At 40.0% G+C, this 18,184-nt stretch overlaps 1 protein-coding gene across 37 annotated transcripts in view; it reads left to right on the top strand.

Moving 5' to 3' along the window:
* Positions 1-18,184, top strand: part of LOC118426042 — a 40,795-nt gene that overhangs the window by 9,593 nt on the left and 13,018 nt on the right. For 2 of the 37 annotated variants that reach the window (XM_035835261.1, XM_035835248.1), the window contains 26 exons: positions 338-445; positions 1,009-1,080; positions 1,535-1,648; positions 2,580-2,693; positions 3,191-3,304; positions 3,478-3,591; positions 3,842-3,955; positions 4,446-4,559; positions 4,744-4,857; positions 5,710-5,823; positions 6,305-6,418; positions 6,674-6,787; positions 8,248-8,361; positions 9,488-9,601; positions 9,955-10,068; positions 12,476-12,589; positions 13,118-13,231; positions 13,849-13,962; positions 14,589-14,702; positions 15,133-15,186; positions 15,607-15,636; positions 15,924-16,403; positions 16,649-16,687; positions 16,951-17,049; positions 17,514-17,594; positions 17,785-17,808. In XM_035835261.1, coding sequence (XP_035691154.1) covers positions 338-445; positions 1,009-1,080; positions 1,535-1,648; positions 2,580-2,693; positions 3,191-3,304; positions 3,478-3,591; positions 3,842-3,955; positions 4,446-4,559; positions 4,744-4,857; positions 5,710-5,823; positions 6,305-6,418; positions 6,674-6,787; positions 8,248-8,361; positions 9,488-9,601; positions 9,955-10,068; positions 12,476-12,589; positions 13,118-13,231; positions 13,849-13,962; positions 14,589-14,702; positions 15,133-15,186; positions 15,607-15,636; positions 15,924-16,403; positions 16,649-16,687; positions 16,951-17,049; positions 17,514-17,594; positions 17,785-17,808 — 2,925 coding nt within the window. The remainder of the gene's footprint in view (positions 1-337; positions 446-1,008; positions 1,081-1,534; positions 1,649-2,579; positions 2,694-3,190; positions 3,305-3,477; positions 3,592-3,841; positions 3,956-4,445; positions 4,560-4,743; positions 4,858-5,709; positions 5,824-6,304; positions 6,419-6,673; positions 6,788-8,247; positions 8,362-9,487; positions 9,602-9,954; positions 10,069-12,475; positions 12,590-13,117; positions 13,232-13,848; positions 13,963-14,588; positions 14,703-15,132; positions 15,187-15,606; positions 15,637-15,923; positions 16,404-16,648; positions 16,688-16,950; positions 17,050-17,513; positions 17,595-17,784; positions 17,809-18,184) is intronic. The other 35 variants (XM_035835277.1, XM_035835273.1, XM_035835276.1 and 32 more) reach the window with 35 other exon arrangements.

The raw sequence follows: 18,184 nt of genomic DNA, 5'->3' as shown, positions 1-18,184 counted from the left end.
CCTTGCTTCCGAACAAGACCATACACAGTCATCTAGCTACATTGTAATCGTTGCAAAACTGTAAATGCAGAAACTTTCACGGTGGTTTAATGTTCACGGTTTTGTCGGTGGCTGTTTTACCGCGAACTTAAAACCACCGCGAAATTTTTTTCATGGCAGTAAGAGACTAAAATGCATGGCGCTACCACCAACTTAAAACCACCGCGAAAAGTCCTTTTTCTCGTTACCGCGAAATTAAATTCCCGCTAACTTGAATGCATTTACAGTTACTGTAGCGAAAATATTATTTGCTGCAGTCTATAAAACTCATCACTTGTATCTTGAACACACGCCTCAGGAACCGACGGCCAAGGAGCCATCAACGTCATCAACAACCAGATCTCTGTGTACGGAGGACACGGGGACGACGGGTGCTGCCACAAGTGCTGCACAGCGCCACCATGCGGTTAGAACATGCTCTACATCATAACCAAGTTACACATCATACGTCCCCCCCCCCGAAACGTAGCGCTGCTACAATGTATATCTCCTGCACGACCAACTTGTGTATTATAAAAAAGTTATCATTAGGAATGAAAAATCACTTAAGTATTGTATTATCTATAGTCATGTCTGTTTCGAAAAGACATTTTTTAGAAGAGATGACATCTAACACTTGCTCCGTTGATATCATGCATAGCGTAAATTCTATCGGATTTGACACTGCGTATTTCGTTTCTTTCATGATTGTTGTAATAAATTGACCATGCGTCATCTTTTTTCACCATATTCGATTGTCAGCATAATCTAGCCACCCATTTGGAAACTTCATATCTATGTCTTTAAAGTTGAATGCACTACGTAGAAGGAAAAAGACTCAAGTGATGTACAGTGGATGCAAGTCACCCCCAGCCATAAGAGGCTTTCGTGTCTAGCTGTATGTTCCCCATGGTAAATTCAAGGTTAAATTCAAAAATGTGTTGAGCCAAAGCTAAACAGCTTGTGTGCTGTAAACTCTCTGTCCTCCAGGCTGCAAAGGAAGCCCTGTCCCAGTCCCAGTTCCTGTACCGGTTCCTTCTGCTCCGATAAAAGCTCAGCCAGGTAAACATTGCATTCGTTACTGACTTACTGCCTCTTTAACTCAGGTAAATGCACATTTATCTCGTATCTTTTGCCGGCTCCGCACTGCTTGATTAGCATTTCCAAACCCACCTGGTGCACGGCCGGGCAGATTATGGGAACGGAAACTTTTATACAAAAGGCAAGGAAACGCACAAAACAGTGAAAATATTATGTGCATAATGTGTGTATACTACTACACTCTTCTATGCTTCATTTTCGTGACAAAAGCACAATTATAATGATTCTAGCGTATTGTGGTTTCTTTCAGAAAGATAAATATCAAATCACGATAAGGATGTATTTTTCTTCCACTATTTCATAATATAAATAACGTGCATAATCGGCTTCGACTGGTGTTTTTTCATTGATAAGTTGATCACAATACATGGTGTATGGTTATTTTGAGTGGCTCCTATATCTATTGGAATTCCAGAAATTGACGACTGTTCTCCGAATCCTTGTCAAAACGGTGCCGAGTGCAAGGACATCGGGAACAAGTTCCAGTGCATCTGTAAACTGGGCTTCACCGGGGACAGGTGTGAAACAAGTGAGTAAAGCATTAAGCACTTCATTAATATTGTTAAAGATATCCATTAGTCACGTATATACACAGTTAATAGAATTTTCATCAAGCAGTGACTACATTTTTTAAAGGTAAACACACGTACATTCAAATTTTCGATGGCTATCAGTCCATCTTGCTCACGTAATGACCCAGTTCTCGCGAGAACTAGGTCTCCTCCAGTCGCGACTCTCGCGAGAACTAGGTCACTCCGTGAGCAAGATGGACTGATAGCCATTAAAAATTTGAAGGTACGTGTGTTTACCTTTAAAACGTAGTCACTGCTTGATGAAAATTCTATTCAGTTATATTTTCATTTGGGTCAATCGTTGTGGTATTCATACAGAATTGACCATGATCTTAAGTCATCGTATCTAAAGCAACGTCAACTGGATATGAGACAACTTGCGCTCAGATCGCTATATTTCTATAGCAGGTTTCAATTATCTATATTATGATACCTTATAACCTTATACAGCGAATAATCATAGATTATTATACTTATTATACTACTATTATTATTATAGTACATTTTATATTTCGTGTAAAACAGTACAAAGTACAATGTAACTGACGAAAGACAGTGAATGCTGTCAGCTGTCTGGCCGTTTCCATAATCATATCCAGTGGCTGGAGTAAACTATATTTTGGACTATCTTATTACCTGGATGTCAAACCTTCATATCGGATAATCGCACACTTTTGTCAATTGCACGGGGTAACAAAACCAGCTGGATAACTTTGCATTGTTGCACCGCCCGGATAATTGCACGAAATACGCTCGCAAATGATGTGTGCAATTAAGCGGCTTTTACAAGCATATATTTCATCGTATATCACCGTATGATACCCGAACAAACTTCAAACAAGCATTAGCACATTGCGCGTTAACACAAGCATCAATCAATATTCACAGATGTGGATGACTGTAGCCAGAATCCTTGTGAAAATGGCGGGGTATGCGAAGATCAAGTCAACGGCTTCAAATGTATCTGTGCGAAGGGGTATTCTGGCAACGTGTGTGAGCTAAGTAAGTAACATTTGACACAGTTTTGCTTCGAGTAGTCGCTTCGTTCGAGTAGTTTTGTACGTTGAGAATCTGACTCGCGTACAATAAATCAAAGATTCGCAACATGGACTATGTATATGCCCTCTTTTAAATAAACAAGTGTTCTGCTTCATTCTTACTCTGTACCAAATGTTAAACGAGAAATGCATGATTCTTATGTAGACATAGACGACAGTATGAAATTTTTTTTTCTTGTCTTATATATTGAGAAAGAGGTGGTGTTTAATTGAAGAATGGTACCTAGCAGTAAAATGGCAAACAACAGATGACATCAAAATATTGTATCACGATGAAAATAAATTTAGATGATTCTTTCCACTAGTTTTCTTCTCTCCAACGAAGGGCAATAAGTAAAAGTCAAATGGAAGACACATTTTTATTTTATGATGCTAGAAAAGCTAGATACATAACTAACGCTATATTTCTACTCCCTATCGAATGTTGATGTTATCACACAGACATAGACGACTGCGCTGGAAAACCGTGTCAAAATGGCGCCGAATGTAGAGACAAGGTGGACGACTTCGAATGTGTCTGTCCAAAGGGTTACGCCGGAGTCCTATGCGAAACAAGTGAGTCCGATTATCATTTTATTATCGCTATGTTTAATTATCACTTTCTTCTTTGAGATACTTTCTTAAAATTTCTTATAGAGAAATATATTGAGTCAAGAACCTTTACCGTCTAACTGACAATTTAAACCGGGAGTGTTTTTCATTTGTTTGTTTGTTTGTTTGTACTACAGATGTGGATGACTGCGCCGCTAACCCATGTCAAAACGAAGGCACATGTAAAGACATGGTGGACGGGTACCAGTGCGTCTGTAAGGTCGGATTTGCTGGCAACAACTGCGAATTAGGTTGGTACTAAATTGATCGCTATGACTTCTATTCTACAACTGGTACTGTGTAAATTCTTTGTATGTCTAGAACATAGCTCATTCGGGAAATTGTTGCAAAGTAGATTTGTAGTGAACCAACGGTTCGGTCACGTAGTCGACTGTATTTCAAGCACATGATCTTCTTTAAAGCTATCAATGACTTCTACTTTATTGACTCTATGCACTGTTCGAATCAGGACTTATTACTGATACTTATCTTGATTTACAGATGTTGACGACTGCAAGGACAACCCCTGCCAAAATGGTGGCGAGTGTACAGACAAAGTGAACGGCTTCGAGTGTATCTGTCCAAAGGGGTACTCTGGAAACCTCTGTGAACTCAGTAAGTGCACATTTGATTGCCATGTTTATTACAGGATTGCTTGTTAGTGGTCAAGATGCTTGTTAGTGGCCAGATGCTTGCTCTCAACAAACTAAAACAATGCAGTGACATGTTTATAGGTATGATGGTCTTTGCCCTAAAGAACCTTAACTTTAGCAAACACTTTGTTGATTAAACAAATGTATTCGTGAACATGGAGAAGGAAGCAAGTCAAAGTGGGATCCAAAAAGACATCATGTACAAAAGATTTACTGCGTATAGATTAGAATGCTTTTGTGCATTGGTAGCTTACCGGTTGTACTCTTAGAATGTTTGAATTGCCAAGGGTAATAGTGAATAATTATGGCATATAGAAGGGGTTACGAGACAAACGAGTAAAACCTTAAAACAACAACAAAACGACAACAACTGTTGACCTTAGCCAATGTGCATACAGACCATACAGACCATACTACGCAAATCATAAACTTTGATTTTCACTTATGATTAGACATAGACGACTGCGCCGGAAAACCATGTCAAAATGGTGCCGAATGTAGAGACAAGGTGGATGGCTTCGAATGTGTCTGTCCAAAGGGCTACGCCGGAGACCTCTGCGAAACGAGTGAGTCTGGTTACAATTTTATTATCGCTATGCCCAAGTATCACCTTTTCTTTGAGACTACTTCCTTTATTATTGATCCCCTAGTAAAATTGTTGGTCAAGAGCAATATAGCACCATTATCGTTTACCCAACAGTGTAAAACGGGAGTCCTTCTCATTTGTTTGTTTGTTTGTTTGTACAACAGATGTTGATGACTGCGCCGCTAACCCATGTCAAAACAAAGGCACATGTAAAGACATGGTGGACGGGTACCAGTGCGTCTGTAAGGTCGGATTCGCCGGCAACAACTGCGAAATAGGTTGGTACTGAATTGTTCGTTTTGACTTCTATTTCACAAATTGTGTAAAGTTGTGAAACTCTTGTACTCAAAGCGTACCACAAGGCTGTATGTCTAGCTTTCATGGCTTACATAGCTTTCGCTGGCAATTGTTTGAAAATAGTGGTACTGAATCAATGAACAGTTCGGTCAAAAAGCAATACCAAATACCAATACCATAGAAGCCGCTTAATTGCACGGCCTATTTGCCAGTGAATTTCGTGCAATTATCCGGCTGGTGCAACAATGCAAAGTTATCTAGCTGGACCGCACTGGTTTTGGGGATTCCATGCAGTTAACAGTAGTGCGTGCTAATCCGTTGTGCAATTAACTGGCTTCTATTGTACATTGTATATACCTAGTTCGTTGCACATTAAGGCTAGGCCTGTAGGTTTCATGCAAGGGAACAACAATCAATGATACAAATCAAGTAAGTTTCCATATACAAAGCAAACCTTCTACAAAGTATGTATGTATATATCATGGTGATAATAGATTTGCATAAGTATGCAGTCTTATACAGCAAGCTATTATGTAGATCACATAGCCGACTATATGTCAAGCAAAAATTACCAATAGCTACGAATTGCAGTAACTCAATCAACTGGATATAATGTTCCAAAATTGAACCTGGATACAATTGGATATAATTTAATTCAAAACTAGATATACTTTTTAAAAATCATATTTAGTTTATTGAGTAACTGCTATTTGGCGTATCCTATTACCTGGATGTCTAAGCCTCATCGATGTATCAATGTCTACATCTATATTGATGATATCTATACTGTTCAAGCCAGGTCCACTATGTGATATGCTACTCTCTTTACACAGATGTTAACGACTGCAAAGACAATCCCTGTCAAAATGGTGGCGAGTGTAAAGACAAAGTGAACGGCTTCGAGTGTGTCTGTCCAAAGGGGTACTCGGGAAACCTTTGTGAACTCAGTGAGTGCAAAGTTCTAGATCTATTTCTATTACAGGATTGCTTCGTACTGGAAACGCATTGCTCTTGACGAACTAAAAAATGCAGTGATGTATTATAGTATAGGTATCATGGCATTTTCTTAGCACATGTATACGCGTCAATATTTAATAGCAAACAACTTAAGGCTGATCGAACAAATCTATATGTGAACATGAAGAAGTATCAAGTCAAAGTGGATCCAAAATACATAACGTGCAAAAGGACTTTGGGTATTGGTAGCTCAACGGTTGCTCTCTTAAAATGTCTGAATTACTGTTGGCAATAGTGAATAGATTATGCTATACAGTCAGCAAAATTTGGGGAATGACAACAACAAAAGTACGAGAACCGATGACTTTGGCAACTAATTAACTATGCTCTACAGTTTTGCCGTTCGCGCCATACTACAGTTGTAACGTAACAGTTATACTAAACAAATCACAAACTTTGGTTTTGACCTAGACATAGACGACTGCGCCGGAAAACCGTGCCAAAATGACGGCGAATGCAAAGACAAGGTGAACGGTTTCACCTGTATCTGTCCAAAGGGCTACGCTGGAGACCTTTGCGAGACGAGTGAGTCTTATTACAGTATCTCATTTTCTTAATTCTTCCTCGTCCCTTTTTCTCTGAGTCTATACTTCCTTTATCATTGGTAACTAGTACTCGTCGAAGTGGTCTGTTTTCTACATTATACGAACTTGGTACTGGCCAAGAGTAATTAATAATCAATAGAGTCGAGCACATTTCTACGTGAAAAAATAGCAACTATGTATTGACTTTATCTAGTTTTTGTTCACTTGTTTGTTTGACTATTTGTTTGTACAACAGATGTTGACGACTGCGCCGCAAACCCATGTGTAAACGAAGGCACATGTAAGGACATGGTTGACGGGTACCAGTGCGTCTGTAAGCTGGGATACGCCGGAAACAACTGCGAAATAGGTTAGTACTCATTTGATGCGGCTAGGCTAAAAGCCAGAAAAAAAGCTATAGCTAGGTTAAGCAACCTTGGATCATCTGTGAAATAGATTTATGAAAATTCAACGGATCTTATTTGAGTAGAGATATTGACATGCAAAGCACTCATTTTACAAATCATCAACGTAAGGGCCAATGGTTACGATCAAGTAACTCCAGTCAGATATTTGTGCGCATGCTTTTTGCTTTCAAGTTCATGAAACGGACGATATCAAGATGTAACATTTTCTTTACTCCATTCAAGACTAACGTTATATTGAGTATTTATCATCAATACGAGATGTGAACAACAAGAAGTAACATCTATGAAAATCCTTGGAATACATCTTCAATCAAACCTGTAGTGGAACACTCATGTCAACACTATATATAAGAAAGCCAGTCAACGGCTCTTTCTCCTATGTAAACTCAAACACTTCCGCCTCCCAACCGAAGATCTTGTGACAGTCTACATCACCTACATCCGACCCATAACTGAGTACTGTGCCCCCGTGTGGCACCCCGGACTACCCAGCGTGCTCAGTAAGAAGATCGAATCTGTTCAAAGACGTGCCTGCAGAATCATTTTAAGGGACCTGACTTTACGTCCTACACCAAGGCATGTGACTTACTTGACCTACCCACACTCGAAGACCGTCGCGAAGCCTTAACCATGAAGTTCGCCAGATCACTGCAGTCATCTGAGCAATTCAGACACCTTCTCCCTTCTTCTCGGGGGGAAATAAGTGGAAGGTCTACTCGATCATCACAGAAATTAGACATTATACACTGTAAGACTGATAGATATAGGTCCAGCGCTATTCCTCACATGACTAGATTACTGAACGCCTAATTGCCCTCGCTTGACACATACTCTTTGTGTTTTGAACTATTTGCCTCAAAGTTTTATATATGTACTATCCTACGATATTCTATGAACAGTTTTTATATAAATGTCCTGTAATTGTATGGCCCGTAATGGTCTTGTTTCATGTTAAACTTCGCTGATCAATGATTTTAACCTGTACATTTAGAGCTCCTGTTTCGACATTTTTAACTTGTGTAATGTTTTATGGATTGGAAAGTTTCCAACGCAATTCAGCCATTGGCTGCAATGTGGCAACTGTGACTTCTGAATAAACCATTATTATTATCATTATTAGTATAACAACGCGCATATGACTTCTGCAAGCACACGTGGCTGACAGTCATTCTACCCTAAAAGATTTTGGTCCTCTTTAATTATTCAATTTGCATATCAATTCATACTTTTGGGGTTTTGACGAAAGTTTTGTAGGTCAAAGATGAAATGTGGTGGACGCTGCCTGAAACGTCCGACTGTTAACAATATCCATCCAGTTATTTCAGCAACTATTATCATTTGAATGCCTAAACTTCTTCGATGTTCTCTAAAATGTTTTACCCTACGTGTGTCGTTTTCACAGATGTAAATGACTGCGAAGACAAGCCCTGTCAAAATGGCGGCGAGTGTAAAGACAAAGTGAACGGCTACGAGTGTATCTGTCCAAAGGGGTACTCCGGTAACGCTTGTGAAGTCAGTAAGTGCAATTTTATTCCCCAAAGATAGTTTTGAAGTCAGATTATTGCTTATTATATCAACAGAATGTTTTAGCTGTGTTGATCTGTAGTAACCCGAGCGAAATATACGCTAAGTTAAAATTTGCCATTCTGTGCAGTTCAAACGGTAAAACAGAGGTTTTCAACACTTACCAAGCCTTAGGAGATCTTTGCTGGGCCATCAGGGTTGCTTGTTTGGTTACTTTGAAGTTGCTCCATGGAGTCTTTGTTTTATATTAACGTGCCCTCCCCGTCTCCGCTAAAACCCGACTTGCAGTGCTGTCGTCAACTCTTGAGCTCAACTTTTCAGCAAAAAAAAGTTATTTCCATCAGTCATCGGTTCTCCAAAGACGTATGAATAGTTACTCTGTAGTAATTCACTGCGATTCTCTCCCGATGGCAAGTAAAAAAGACTGTAAATCAATTCTGAAGAGTGTTGACATGTACTCACTGAAAAACCATGGCTGCTTGCTGTGAAAGCGCCACCTATCATGTTTTGGGGAAAATGGCAGACAGGGAAGGGCCAAGCGGATATGACGAAGAAATTATGTGTTAAGGTCTCATTCATGTATCATTCCGAGTGGGTAAAATAGATCCGACAAAATAATATAAACGGCAGTACGGACGAGTAATTTTAGCAGTGATAAATTTCCTTTTAGTCAGCCCAACTGATCTTAAACGTTAGATTGGTAAAAGTTTATTTGTAACTGAAGAAATTAGCAGTTAATGTTTGGCAATTGCGCGCTATGTTGGAGGTACACAGTCGTAGGCTCTGAGTGGTTCGGTTGGAAACGAACAGCAAAAATGTGACTCTTGCGGGAAATGATAAAGTGTAGTTTGTAATTGGAACAAACAAAAAACCTAATAGTATGTTCATTGGGCATTTTTTTGCTCATAATCTAGGGAAAATGTGCTCAACAACGATTGAATAATATGGGGAGGTATCCTGTAGTTTAGTTATGAACGCGCCCATGTAAAAAAAACAACGTGTTTTTGCATTGTTAGGGAGATCTGGAAATGCTGGATAAGTAGTTGCGCAAAAGAATGAAAAAACAAACACACATGAAACGTTAACTTACGAGATCGCTAACTTTGATTTTGACATAGACATAGACGACTGTGCCGGAAAACCCTGCCAAAATGGCGCCGAATGTAGAGACAAGGTGGACGGCTTCGACTGTATCTGTCCGAAGGGTTACGGTGGAGACCTCTGCGAAACGAGTGAGTCTAACTTTCTTTGTATTATAAGTATTCTTGCCATCTTTGATGTCACATACATATCTAATGTAAAGTCTCACATAATTGCAAGCGCGACAATTTGATTCTTTGAAAGTGTGTGTATGTGTGTGTGTGTGTGTGTATGTGTGTGAGTGTGTGTGTGTATGTATGTGTGTATGTGTGTGTGTGTGTGTGTGTGTGTGTGTGTGTGTGTGTGTTTGTGTGTGTGTGTGTGTGTATGTGTGGCATTGCTATACATGCTACGTTTGTCTGTGGGATTTGGAAGAGTCACAAAGCAGTATGGGTACGGTAACATCTGTCAACTCTGATATATTCGTTTCCTTTTTTGCCTACAGATGTAGATGACTGCGCAGAAAGCCCATGTCAAAACGAAGGCACGTGCGAAGACTTGGTGGATGGGTACCGTTGCACCTGCAAGCTTGGATATGGCGGCAATAACTGTGAAACAAGTAGGTATCAAATTGATGGTTCCTCCTCCAAAACTAAAACTAGAGTTCCACGAACACATACCTTTGCCAAATAAACCAGGTTTGTTATGTAGAATGATGTCTGTAGACATAAATTTGTCACTCATTACATTTTATTTTATATGCCTGGAGTTGGTTCATAAAATTTTGCCATTGATTATACAAATTAGATCCCTATTTACACTATTAATATCAAATTGTATCAAGCATCACTTAAGCTATCAGCATACCAAAAATCATGATGATCCTTTCATTCTTGACTTATTCTCTTTCAAAGTCTGAAACAAAACCGGCATCTGCAGTTCAAAAAAAGACATTATAGGGGACCCAAACATACACCACTTACTCTCTGCCATCTTTCTCAACTACATGCAGTGGATCTATCGACTTTCCTCATCAATTATGCAAATTAGCTATTAATTGGTATCTCATTATGTAAGTTTTTACTTAGGCTATCTACATACCAAAAATCATGACGATCCGTCAACACGTTCATATTTTCCATTAATTATGCAAATGAGATCAACATTTGCATAATTAATATGTATTGACATTTCTTTTTCTCAGCTACAAATGTGACAAGTTTGAAAGTCCTATAATGGAATGCAGTAGATTTACAAACTTTCCTCATTAATTATGCAAATTAGCTGTCGATTTGCATAATTAGAATTCCATCATGTAAGTCTTCCCTTTGGCTATCTACATACCAAAAATCATGACGATCCGTCAACACATTCATATTTTCTCATGAATTATGCAAATGAGGTCAATTGCATAATTAATATGCGTTGATATTTTTCTCTTTCTCATCTAAATATGTGACAAGTTTGAAAGTCCTATCATGAAATGCAGTGGATTTATAAACTTTCCTCATTAATTATGCAAATTAGCTGTTGATTTGAATAATTAGTATTCCATTATGTACATTGTTACTTGGGCTATCTACATACCAAAAATCATGACGATCCTTCTACACGTTCCCGAGTTATTCTCCTCCAAAGTTTGAAAGGAAATCGGCGGCTGCAGTTCCAAACAAGCCGTTAGGGGGTCAAAACTTACAGCACTTACTCTCTGCCCCAAGGGCTATTTACCATTTAAACATCGCGACCACAACATGTCCAGAACATGAGATATAAAAAATTGAGTTCTGCTGCAGTACCTTAGCAAGCCGCTAGGGAGCCCATTATCGAACTTGACCTTCGTTTTCCCAACCCCTACCCACCTACCAAATATTATCTGGATCCATCCGAGGCTTCTTGAGTTATGCACACACACACACACACACACACACACACACACACAGACACACACACACACAGACTCACAAGCACAAAACATAACCATAGCCATTCTGGCACTGTGGCTATATTTGGGTGTAATGGATACGTCATGCCCAAGCCTAGTGTAAGATTGACAAGAAGTGACCCCAAAGGTCATAGTTGCTGCAAAAGAGGTCAACACCACTATAAACCAGACGATAGGATTACAAGAAAATTGTTTATAGGGACAGTACATTATACATGATGGGGTGTATACATGCTATGTACACATAAGATTTAATAATCTGTAGACCAAGAATAAGGGCAACTAGGGGGCCCAAACTTATGTTACTAACTCCTGAGCATAAGAGCTATCTAACACCCAAAACTCGTGGCCATACCATGTTCAGAAGATGGAAAAACACACCCGGAAGTTGCGCTGCAGTACCAAGGGAAGCCGCTAGGGGGCCCATTATCGAACTCCCCCTTCGTTTCCCAGACCCCTACCCACCCACCAAATACCAGCTGCATCCGTCGAAGTCTTCTCGAGTTATGCTGTCCGCAGACAAAAGTTTGCAATTAAACCGGTGCCTGCACTTCCATGAAAGCCGCTAGGGGGCCCAAACTCGCAGCAATCACTCCCTGCTTTAAGGGCTCCCTAACGCTCAAAAATCACGACCGCAGCATGTCCGGAACGCGACATATCAAGCATGCAGGTCCTGCTGCAGTACCTTAGCAAGCCGCTAGGAGGCCCATTATCGAACTCGACCTTCGTCTTCCACACCCCTACCCACCCACCAAATATCAGCTGCATCCATCGAAGTCCTCTCGAGTTATGCTGCTCACAAACGGGGAGAACCACACCACCAAACCGAAAACATAACCTTAGCCATTCTGGCAAAGGTAACAATGCCATACCACAATACGTACCCAAAGACTTTAATAAGTCATTGCATATCAACCCGCGATCTGTATTGCTAAGCAGACATTAACATCGACTAAAAAGCAAGCAAAACTATATAGAATGGGCAGTATCCGCGTTCAAGTTCTTGTACTCATGTGTTGGCCCACTTTACTGGAAACTTAGAATCCTTATACACTTAAGAAAATTAACTTGTCTCTCTGCACAGATATCAACGACTGCAAGGACAATCCCTGCCAAAATGGTGGAGAGTGTCAGGACAAAGTGAACGGCTTCGAGTGTGTCTGTGCTAAGGGATACTCGGGAAACCTCTGTGAACTCAGTAAGTACAGAGTTGTTGTATATTATGATCATCAACACAGCTGACGCAACAAAGTGGAGTTGTTACAATAGACTATCTGCAAATGTTGTTTCAAACGACAAAAGACTCATCATTGTCTGTTTTAGCAAAATGCGAACACTTTACTTCCAACACTGGAATCAACACTATAGGGACTTACTCCTTTATATTTTCGGACGAACTCCGTTGACATAGTTCACAGAATGAATGACCCTTCTATCTCAAGCATTGACGTCAGGAACACACCACTTCTGCAGGAGGGGGTCAAAAGTGCTAGAAAGTCTGTGTCGCCCCCCGTCTCTGTTGAGGGTGGGCCAGTGGGCACACAGCCACCTTCACTCCTCGTGCAAACTGTCCGAATTTATCTATATGACATCTATCAAGTACAATATGTGGCCTATGATTACTCCGACTCAAATGTCTGACGCGATTCCTCCCTTACTGGTAATTGTTCTTTTCCAAGTTGCAACCGTTTACTAAGGAACAGATATTTCTTTCTATCTGACTCAGATATCGATGACTGTGCCGGACAGCCGTGTCACAATGGCGCTGCCTGCACGGACCTGGTGGACGGTTTCGAGTGCGTCTGTCCCAAGGGTTTCGCCGGAAAGCTCTGCGAAACAAGTAATTATCCTTACAGTTACTACCATTCTTGCTAACCCCTATGCAATTTGCTTCGCCAATTTAATGGGAGAGCTAAGGTGACATGTGATTGTCGAAATGCCATACGCAAGCAACCCAAAGTATGTAAAACATTAGTTATTTTTGGAACATTTTTTTTCGTAAATGTGCGGTAATGGGAGGACAATAATCAAAATGGATACTGGCACTAGTCTGGTACTTATCATTAATGTACAGTATAAACTACTGTAGAGTCCCATTTGATATGCCTGATATCGCTACGAACAGTTGAACTTAGTATACTTAAAAATACAATTTATTCTGAGAATTGTCGAACATGACGAGGTCGCCTTGTTATGCTTTGATAAGAGATTCCTTGTTCAATAATTTGTACTTTCATCATATGCAATATGAGTCTTTCTAACGTTGAAGAGATTCATCAGTCACGTATGTACAGCGTTAATAGAAATTTCATCAATCAGTGACTACTTTTTAAAGGTTAACACACGTACCAAATTTGCGATGGCTATCAGTCCATCTTGATCACGGAGTGACCCAGTTCTCGCGAGAATCTAAGTATTCCAAACTAAAGGACGAACACTGTCTTGTTAACCGTACAGACGTGAATGACTGCGAGAAGGACCCCTGCCAAAACGGTGCTACTTGTGAGGACCAAGTGAACGGCTTCAAATGTGTGTGCCTGGAGGGATGGTCTGGGAACCTGTGTGAACTCAGTAAGTAGAAATTTTCCTTGTCAATGGAGAAGATTTGTGTTATCCATGATTTATGCCGGCTCTATTGCTATATTACGATGAAAATCTACTGAGGAACTTAAAAACCATATTATTGTATTCAAATTATATAAATCAATCAATCAATCAATCAATCAATCTATCTATCTATCTATCTATCTAATAATATTAGTATCACTATTTAGGTACATCTCCCTTTCTCACTCACTCTCTCTGTCTGTCTGTCTCTCTCTATATATATACGTAAATATATACACCCTCTTTATATGTATATAACACACAATTCACTGGTCTCTATCTATGTCTGACTATCTATGTATCTATATCTATTTATCTCTCTCTCTCTATCTACCTGATAATGGTATCTACCTATCTATCTATATCACTGTCTCTCTCTATATATATTTATGTGTGTGGAGAAACAGAGAGAGAAATGATCATCTATGCTTACATAGAATAGTCTATGGGAGCCCGGTAAACTAACCAGGATGATACTCAAGCTAGGTGTTCGAGGTGTCTCATACAATTTCGCTAATATATCGATGACAGAGGAAAGACGGGCAAGTACTTGTATGTAATTATCGCTATTATGTTCACCTACTCACCAGATGTGGACGACTGTGCGGACAAACCATGTCAGAACGAAGGCACTTGTGAGGATCTGGTCAACGGCTTTAAATGTACCTGTCCGAAGGGTATCACGGGAGACCTGTGTGAAAGGAGTAAGTTTATCTGGAAAACTTTTCGTTTTGACATTTTGCTGAATTACAACAACAAAAAATGTATAGATCAGGTCTTTGTAATCTTTATGATCTTTATAACTCCAACAATGTAAGGATATCATCAGTTTGTACCGGCTTAAAATCAGAAACGGTTTAGCAGATATATTATAACTTATGAAGGATAATGAACAAAATAAGAAGATACATGGTCATCAAAATGTTATGTTCAACATTTGGTTGGAATCTGAAATCATATGGTTCTATGACTTTGACTTTATTCGAATTGGAACAGAGACAATACTTTTATGGGCCATTGGCTCCTCTAAAACATTATTATTGACAAAAGTATTCGCAGTTTAGACCATAATGTTACTGTGATTGCTTCAGATACTGTATTAGTGGCAAGTATTGCTTGTTTATTTCCTTATAGCGGTCACTAGCTCCGTGGTGTTTCCACCTGTCGCTGAAAAGCAGCCTGCTGAACGTAAGTACTAGTATACCTGCAACTTGATCTCCATACACTAGAGTCCATGGAGCCATTGCCACTGTTACATACATCATTTGATAGTTCTAAAAGTAGTACTAGTGTTTTCCTGTTAGGTATGTCAGATAAAACGCTTGGGTGGGACAGAGCTGTCCTAAGTTTTAGAGTGGTTAAAGTTGTACTTGTCGTAGTACCAGTAATAAAAAAAGTGAACATGCACTTAACTTTCGATATGCGTGTTATCTGTAGCTCTTTGTCGTAAAAGCCTTGTCATGTGCTTAGTTTTGTATTGGGAATAGATGGCATTGTCATATTTTGCAGCTAGGATCATCATACTACTGCAATTACTGCTTTCATATATTGCATTGTTTGTTCGAGAGCCACTATTCACTGATATACACGTTTCAATTGTTTCAATAGCTGTTGCCGCTCCGTTGGAGCAGCCTAAACGTGAGTATAACACCTAAAGTTGATCCTCAAGTTCAGCTGTTTCATTAGACAGAAGTATCACTCTTGCGATTGAAGTTTGAAAGAAGGCAGGATTGTAGAGCCGCGTGTGTCTGTATTTTTCGTTTGTGATTGTTATGTTATTCTCTGAAGATGACTTCAGTTGTTCTTTGCCAATGAGTATAGAGCATTGTGTGACGTTACAGCTTGAGTGCTATAATGGCTGTAAAATGTTGTATTGAAGATATGGGAGCAATAAACCATTGCTATGCATGTTACGTTTTGCACAGCTGTTGACAGCTCTAGTCAGACCCAGTCCGAGCAGACTCAACAGGTGCAATCCGAGCAGACTGAGACTCAGCAGCAGGTGCAATCCGAGCAGACTCAGCAGCAGGTGCAATCCGAGCAGACTCAGACTCAGCAGCAGGTGCAATCCGAGCAGACCGAGACTCAGCAGCAGGTGCAATCCGAGCAGACTCAGCAGGTGCAATCCGAGCAGACTCAGCAGGTGCAATCCGAGCAGACTCAGCAGGTGCAATCCGAGCAGACTCAGCAGGTGCAATCCGAGCAGACTCAGCAGGTGCAATCCGAGCAGACTCAGCAGGTGCAATCCGAGCAGACTGAGACTCAGCAGGTGCAATCCGAGCAGACTCAGCAGGTGCAATCCGAGCAGACTCAGCAGGTGCAATCCGAGCAGACTGAGACTCAGCAGCAGGTGCAATCCGAGCAGACACAGGTGCAGTCCGAGGAGACTCAGCAGGTGTCCCAACGTGAGTGTAGCAACTGTCTTCCTGTTAGTCCAGTGGCTGGAAGAGTAAGGGTAGTGGCAAAGTGAATCTATGGTTTTATTACTGTCATTTATTTTGTCGAGTTGTTATTTCTTAGGACATTGAGTCTGATTAAGAATAACTGTTTCGTGGAAAAAAATGAAGCACAAATGCAAAAGAGAGACAATTCCAGAAATCAGGTTATGTTACGGATGGTGAGAGATTTATACATACATATTGTTTTGCAGAGGTTTCAAGCTCGACACAAACGTCAACTAAAACTGAACGTGAGTGTCTCTATTAATATTTGAACACCTTTCAGGGTCTATTCGGAAGTTTACATGAACTATTCTATATTCTTATCACCACCATGCAGTTACAAACCGAATGACGAATAACGAAAAAGGACAATACAAGACTGCTGATCTAAAGGGATGGAAGTTTGCGAGTTGAAACGTGCGTTTTATGTCAGTTTTAGTATATATTTCTAGCATAAATATATGTAGCTATTTATTTGAAATATTGAAAAATGTTTCTTTTCTGCTGACAGAACTACAGATCGACTGTAGCCAATGGAAAACCTGGTACAGCGATATCAAGGCCAAGGTCGGTGATGAGGTGTTCCCGAAGATCATGGGTCAATGTAAACGTGAGTTGGTCCGTAATGTTGTGTGTCATTGGTCTGGGTCCAAGTCACTTTTTGCATCACAGAAGAATCACCTATGATTTACACGAAGCTCTTTTATCTTTTATATCATAGCACGTAACATAGTCTACCTTAAGGATGTTGGCCAATTGCCATCCAGACTTCTGGCGTAGACTCAAACCCTTCCCTGCTTGGCTATCTTTCAGTTCACTCTGGTCCTAAATTTCATACGTTTGTCCACGTTGTGACACAACCTGTTTTGGCACAAGCTTAGTGCTGCATTAGGATACGTTCAATGCATTATACTTCAATTCACCATCATATATATATATTTATCTGTGATGAACTCCCTCAGCAATACATTTCATTTTATGCTTTGAATAGAAGTTCCTAGACAGTCACCATTGAGCGAATTACTCAAGGCTTAACGTAATGTGTAAACCAATTGTAACTTTTCTTTGTTCCAGCGGTTGTTTGCAAAGATGCAGCCTTCAAAGAGACCTATGCAGACATGTTCAAAACCATCGACTGTGCATCATATCTACTCAGTAAGCCTTCTAAAATTCTTTCAAAAATATTTGTTTTCTGAATGGCGTTGACACTATTTAAACAATTTGTCTCCGGACGACGTGATTTCCCTTCATGGTTCTTTTTTGTAAACAGAGTTGTTATTTATATGCCTTTAAAGTATTACAGACGACAGATAATTAAGTTTGTTCTGAATATATATTTTCACAGCTATCTCCAAGACAGAGTCACAAGGTATGTAACATCTACGTCTGGAATACTCTTCAATTTGTACGTAGAATTGCTCTACACTTTAGGCCCAAATCCTGCACTAATACAGACGTTACATGGTAGATTTCAGTTTACGAAAATTATGCATCCGGGAAGAGTACATTTTGCACAACCAGTGGGTTATTAACTATCAGACTCGTAGGTGACCGTTTCTCACCTTCCTCAGCTCAGGGCAATACTAAACAGTACTTCACACTGCAGCTAGGTGTCGCTGCTGCAATGTGAAGATTGCGGTGACAGTGTTGCTCTGAGGCAAATAACAGACGACAACCGAAAAGTCGGCTTTGTATCAAACTTTTATCCGTATGAAAAAAAAGTGAAACTTACATAACCAACATAT

Source organism: Branchiostoma floridae, chromosome 11 (assembly GCF_000003815.2).
Source record: "Branchiostoma floridae strain S238N-H82 chromosome 11, Bfl_VNyyK, whole genome shotgun sequence".
Classification (NCBI taxonomy): Eukaryota; Metazoa; Chordata; class Leptocardii; order Amphioxiformes; family Branchiostomatidae; genus Branchiostoma; species Branchiostoma floridae.
The sequence above is the reverse complement of the archived record's forward strand: the minus strand, read 5'-3'. Positions and strand labels throughout refer to the sequence as shown.